The sequence below is a fragment of the Lepidothrix coronata genome, unplaced genomic scaffold (genome assembly GCF_001604755.1).
Source record: "Lepidothrix coronata isolate B3197 unplaced genomic scaffold, Lepidothrix_coronata-1.0 Scaffold271, whole genome shotgun sequence".
NCBI classification, from domain to species: domain Eukaryota; kingdom Metazoa; phylum Chordata; class Aves; order Passeriformes; family Pipridae; genus Lepidothrix; species Lepidothrix coronata.
The window spans coordinates 287,969-294,666 of NW_016690451.1; the positions used below are offsets into that span (position 1 = coordinate 287,969).

At 44.6% G+C, this 6,698-nt stretch overlaps 1 protein-coding gene across 3 annotated transcripts in view; it reads right to left on the bottom strand.

Moving 5' to 3' along the window:
- The window catches only part of BBS9 (Bardet-Biedl syndrome 9), a 283,426-nt gene extending 276,955 nt beyond the window's left edge, over window positions 1–6,471 (bottom strand). For all 3 annotated transcript variants that reach the window (XM_017836158.1, XM_017836157.1, XM_017836156.1), the window contains exons 1-3: window positions 6,230–6,471; window positions 5,088–5,208; window positions 94–244 (exon numbers count right to left, since the gene is read on the bottom strand). In XM_017836158.1, the coding sequence (XP_017691647.1) occupies window positions 94–244; window positions 5,088–5,199 (263 nt within the window). In that variant the 5' untranslated portion in view covers window positions 5,200–5,208; window positions 6,230–6,471. The remainder of the gene's footprint in view (window positions 1–93; window positions 245–5,087; window positions 5,209–6,229) is intronic.
- Window positions 6,472–6,698: the final 227 nt, after the last annotated feature.

The following is a 6,698-nucleotide window of genomic DNA, read 5'->3' on the forward strand; positions in this document are numbered from 1 at the left end:
TCCATCTGAAAACTGGAAACTTGCCCTCCAAAATAAAGGAAGAAAATCACATCTAAAACTTTAAAAAACCAAAATAGCCAGCCATTTACTTACGAAACAAATTTTCCCACTTCCACCTGCAATATTGGTTCTCGCAACTGCACTTCCAAGAGTAAGTCTTCGGGCTGTACTTCATCTCCAGGTTTCACAGGATGTGGATTAAAGATTCGGAGGTATCCCATATAACTGCCCACAATAACTTTATCTAAAAAACAAACAAACAAAAAAACCAACACAAAGGATACTACGCAATACAGTAGCACATGTGGAATTCAGTTTGCTGCAGAAGTGTTTCTTCTGCAATTAATTGACACGATTCAATTAATGTTGATTATGCTTTGTCTTTTAGGTTAAGATAAGCAATTATCTCTTTTGCAGATTCATGAAAATTTGTCAGCAAAGGATTCAATATAACAATTATTGTGGTGGTGGCACTGACCATTGTTACTATTCCATCATTTTAGATTGATGTCCACAATTCTTAAACACCCTCATTCATTTTGAAAAGTACTTCAAACTTTCAGTTTATACATCTTAGATTTGTGCACACATATCACACCAGCAGAAGTGTGGAGTTTTAAAACTGGGATCGACGGCATTTATCCAAATGCAAACTAAAGCCTGATAAATACTGCGCAAAGTCAACAAAGCTAGGCCTTGAGATTACCTGCTCTTGAGGCAGATCCATTATCTCAAAGATGAAGGAAATGGTTTCCTTAGAGGTTTTTTGGAATTGGTATTTTAAGTGGTCATTGGTTGTTAGCGGAATAACAAAAAACTATTAATGAAAAAAACCCCAGAGGTGTCTCTCGCGATAACAATCAACAACTCGAGTTGGTTGTCAATACTTACTTCCTCTAGATATAGGTCATCATATCAATGCAGATCAAAATCAAAACCAGTAAAACTTGTCCACAAGTCAGGAGAGCCTTACAAGTAACCCTAAACCATGTTGACCAGACTCTAAAGTCTTTGCATAGTTCCATAGGATCCCACATTAAAAGCTCAGAACAGTTGGTTGCTTCCTTTCTTCTTCAGCCACAAAAAAACCTTGCCCACTCCAAGTCCTTCATTCAGAAAATACTGACTGCCCTCCCCACTCATCTTTTCCTGAACTCAGTAACAAGGATTCCATCAGCAGTAAACTAAATCCATTCTATGTATTAATTTATTAATACTTAAGTGAGGACATTTTCACCTGCTTTAGACATTAAGCAATTGATTAACTTTTGTTCCTGAACACTGGAAGAAAAAGAGCCTAGTCTAATCAACAAAGAGAAAATGTAATGTTGAGGAAGTTAATAAACCAGCAGACTCTTATTCCCACAACACTGTTTTAAGTCCTGCTTTTATATAATTATTTTTTTCCTTCTAGGAAAAGACTATTTTGAACTCCAGCAGAATTTTGGGGGGTTTGACAATGATACCAAGCCAGTGGACGATAGATGGTGTACATCTGTCTTAGAGGGGAAAAAGGATCTTAGCTCAGGAGTTAGAGGTCTTGTTTAGAGAGCTTTAAACTGCATTTGAAGGAGGAAAGGGAGAAAGCCAGGATCGCTAGAGATAAGCCTGGTGGTGTCATGCCAATGTTTAAGGGACGGTGTGCTAGTGAGATCCTTTCATCTGCCATCTCAAAGGAGGCAGGGGACGGAGATCTACATGGCAGCAAAGGCTCAAGGGTTATCAACGTGCTAGAAACCACAGAAATGCTTGAGAACAGTCGCAAGAGAATTAAGACTTCACAAAAAAAGGCGGCAGGGTCAATAACGCAATTCTACACCAGTGCACACGGTATGAACAACAAACAGGAGGAGCTCGAAGCTGCTGTGCAGCTAGAAAATAATGACATAGTTGCCATGACAGAAACATCATGGTAACTCTGTGGGATGATCCATACAACTGCAGGGCTGCAGTGGATAGCTATAAATGCTTCAGAAGGGATAGGTAAGGAAAGAGAGGTGGTAGAGTAGCCCTGTATGGTAGGGAGTGTTTTGATTGTCTAGAGCTCAATGATGGTGATGATGGGGGTGTTTATGGGTAAGAATCAGGGAAAAGGTCAGCAAGGCCTTTCATGGTGGGAATCTGTTATAAACCACCCAACAAAGATGAGGAGACAGACAAAATATTCTATAAGCAGTTGGGAGAAATCTCACAATCACTGGCCTTTGTTGTCATGTGGGACTTCGACTTAACAGATGTCTGCTGGAAATACAGCAGAGGAAAGCATCTAGGAGATTCCTGGAGTTTGTGGAAGATATCTGCCTGAAACAGCTGGTGAGAGAGCCAACAAGGGAAGGTGCCCCACCAGACTTGTTTGTGAACAGAGAAGGATTTGTAGGTGCTGTGATGGTTGGAGGCCATCTTGGGCACAGCAATTACAAAATTGTATTTTCAATTCTCAGAGAAGGAAGGAGGGGGTTCAGCAGAACTGCTACCTTGGACTCCCAGAGGGCAGACTTTGGCCTATTTAGGAGACTGGTTGAGAGAGTCCCTTGAAAGGCAGTCCTGAATGGTAAAGGAGTCCAGGAAGGCTGGACATTCTTCACAAAGGGAATCTTAAAAGGTATAGGAGTAGGCTGTCCCTGTGTGCCAAAAGATGAGCTTACAGGGAAGAACACCAGCCTGGTTGAACAGTGACCTTTGGCTGGAACTCAGGGAAAAAAGCGGAGATGATGACACTCAGAAGAAGGGGCAGCCCACTCAGGAGGGCTACGAGAATGTCCTGAAGTTATGCAGGACAAAAATCAAAAAGGCCAAAGCCCAGCTAGAACTTAATCTGGCTACTGTCATAAAAGAATAAAAATGTTTCTATAAATACACTAGCAACAAAAGGAGGGCCAAGGAGAATCTCCATCCTTTATTGTACACAGGGAGGAACACAGTGACAAAGGGCTAATGCACTTAGTGCCCTTTGCTTCAGTCTTTAATAGAAGAAGAACAGTTGTTCTCTGGTTATGCAGCACCCTGAGCTGGAAGACAGGAACGGGGAGCAGAATGAGGCCCCCATAATCCAAAGGGAAATGGTCAGCATTCTGCTACACTACTTAGACACACCAAGGTCTATGGAGCCGGATGGGATCCACCTAGCTGGTGGAAGTGCTCACCAAGTCACCCTCTATCATTTATCAGCAGTCCTGGCTAACTGCAGAGGTCACAGCTGTCTGTAAATAAGCAAATGTGACATCCATCTACAAGAAAGGTCAGAAGGAGGATCCAGGGAACTACCAGCCTGTCAGCCCTACCTCAGTAACGGGAAAGGTCGTGGAGCAGATCATCTTGAGTGCCATTACACAGCACATACAGGACAACCAGGGGATCAGGCCCAGCCAACAATGGGTTATGAGAGGCAGGTTCTGTTTGACCTGTCTGATCTCTTTCTATGGCAAGGCAACCAGCTTAGTGGATGACGGACAGACTGTGGATATTGTTTAGCTAGACTTTAGTAAAGCCTTTGACACCTTTTCCTACAGCATTCTCCTGGAGAAACTGCCTGCTTGTGGCTTGGACTTGTGCACTGTTCACTGGGTAAAAAAGTCACTGGATGGCTGAGCCCAGAGGTCAGTGGTGAATGGAATTAAATCCAGATGGTGACCGATCACAGGTGCTGTTCCGCAGGGCTCAGTACTGGGGCCAGTCCTGTTTAATATCTTTATCGATGATCCGGACAAGCGGACCAAGTGCACTCTCAATAAGCTGGCAGATAACATGAAGCTAGGTGGGAGTGTTTATCTGCTGGAGGGTAGGAAGGCACTACAGCAGGATCTGGACAGGTTGAATCAATGGGTAAAGGCCAATTGTGGGAGGTTCAACATGTCAAAATGTTGGGTCACAACAACCCCATGCAGTGCTACAGGCTGGGGACAGAGTGGCTGGAAAACATCCCAGGGGAAAAAGTCCTGGAGATGTTGGTCAACAGCCGGCTGAACATGAGCCAACGCTGTGCCCAGGTGGCCAATAAGGCCAATGGCATCCTGGCTCGTATCAGAAATGGTATGGTGAGCAGGACCAGGCCAGTGATTGTGCCTCCATACTCAGTACTGGTGAGGCTGCATCTTGAATACTGTGTTCAGCTCACCATAAGAAAGACACTGAGGTGCTGGAGCATGACCAGAGAAGGGCAACAAAGCTGGTAAAGGGTCTGGAGGTACAACTTAGATTGGATACTAGGAAAAATTTCTTCACCAAAAGCATTGGAAGAAACGGACAAGGGAAGTGGTTGAGTTACCATCCCTGGACATATTTAAAAGACATGTAGACATGGTGTTTAACAAAATGGTTTAATAGTGAACACAGAGTGCTAACTGTTGGACTTGATGTTAAACATCTTCTGCAACCTAAATGACTCTATGAATTTCCACTGAAAAAGGCTGTACACCAAATAACTAACAGCTCAACCTTATTCAAATTCTTCTGAAAAGGGACAATCTAAAATTAAAATAATTAAAATAATTTTAGAAGAGTATGGTAGTAATGAAATAAACTCAAGTAGCTTTACTGAGCAAAAACAGAGCTCCAAGGTGAGCATGAGTGTATTTATTAATTTAAAAACCATATACACAAAAAACTTTCCCTGACAGCAAAGACCATTTCACATTATTAATGACTACATAGAAAAGCAGGGTTTACTCAAGCAGAGTCACTTATTGCAATTGTCACTTATTTTCCAGACTAAAAGGGTTATTTGTTTTTCTAAATTCTTAGCTTATTAGCTCTTACCTTCCTTTTTTTTTTCCCTTCGGTTTTTACAACAGCTTGGAACATGTTTGCTTCCATGACTAACTGAAAATGTTTTATTTTAAAGATATCTACCACTGAGAGAATAAGACATGAGAGAAATTACTAGTGAACACAAGCAAGGATTAACATGTTTAGAAACGTACAAATATAAAAAGACAGAGAGCACTGAATTTGTCTTCTTAAGCCTACAAGGACACATTAAAGATAGCAGACTTTAACTAGCCAACTAGCCTGGCTAACAAGCTTTCAGGTCAAAGCAATCTTGCAGCTGAATGGCTTACAAGTCAGCAACCACATAATTCTGAATTTACCTTGTCCACTGCCACTATTATCAACATCAGCAACACACAGGCAGCCTTGGTCAAATTCTTCCTTTTCTCCAAGTACGGTGGACCACCAGTCTCTAGCTTTAAACAAAGACATTCTTCTTTACTGAAAAGGAAACAAACCATTGTCAAAAGTGTATACTAATATATACACAACTGTTTATACAAACAACTTCTCCTTTGTTAGCAACAGCTTTTATCAAGTATATTACAACTCTTAGCTTCACACTGCACTAGTGTGAGCTGAATATACATTAACTCCAGTGTAGTTCAAGAAACCACCCTAGGAACCTTCTTGTCATTAGTTAAATTAGTTGTGACAGAATCTGCTAATTACACGAAGAAAATGCAACAAAATAACAGCTTTTTAAAAAAATGCGAAAAGTCTTCTGTTACAACCATTAAGTAATAAGAAGTTTTCAAAGTCACAGAACTGAGGTTCTCTGTTACCAAGGAGTGTCGGGAAAAAAAAAAATGAGGCAAGTCTTCTGCAAGAGAACTTATTTTTAGAAAAGTAAACGAAGGCATAAACAGACATCATCAAAACCTCCACCAGGTAATCGCCTTGAAGATGCTCTAGTGACACGACTAAAGAACTCGGTCACGCAGGGCACAAATCAGCTTTTCTGCTCCCTACCTGCTGTTATTTTAAGAATGGGGGAGGGAGGGAGGGAGCGAGGAGACTAATCCTTTTGTAGGCGGCTTGACAATAACGTTATCCTAGTTCAAAACTCACAGCCCATGTCCATGAACCTGGACGCACTCGATCCCACAGCCCGCAGAGGAGCCGAGGGGCATCCAGCCAGCAGCAGCTCCAGCGGGAAGGAGGAAAAAGGACGGGATTCGGAGCAAACGCAGCCTTGCAAGCCCGCGCCTTTCCTCTTTAAAGGATACGACGTCCAGAAAATTAAAGCACTTCTTTATTCCCTCGGGCGGCTCCCGTCGCTATGCCCGCTAGGCAACCTGCTGCCGCCGAGTGCGGGCTGGCACAGCACAGCCCTCCCCACACACCCCTCCTTCCCTCCCTCACGGAGCCCCTGTGCGGCACCCACGGCACCGCCGCGAGCCCCGGACACACACATCCCAGTGGAGCGGGACAAGGGAGACAGAGCCCGGCGGGGGCTTACTTGGGCGGGAGGCACAGCGCAGTCCGAGCCGCCCCGGGGCGGCAGCCCCGCTTCCTCACAGGTGCTCCTCGCTCAGGCGCGGCCCGAGGCGAAGCACAGAGAGACAGAGCGGCAGCGCTACAGCCGCATTTCCACCGCCGCCGCCATCTCCGGCATCCTGCTCTCCCTACGGCCGGCACCAGCCGCGCTCCGCCCCGCGCCCCGCCCAGGAGGGAGCTTGGGAAGTGTAGTTTGGGAAGCGGCGCCGCGGGCCGTTGGGCTCTATCATTTCTTCCTCTGCGAGGGGGGGGTGCAGAGGGAGGAAGAGAGGCATTCCTTTAGAGTTTCCTGAGCAAGGAGGGAAAAAAAAAAAAACTAACCTCCCCACAGCTTGTGCTTTTCCTTTTTTCAAAGACCCTGATAGGAACCTCTCGCCCTCGAGGCGGCTCAGCTCCAGCCTCCTCTTCCCCTCTCCCCGCCCCTCCCTCCA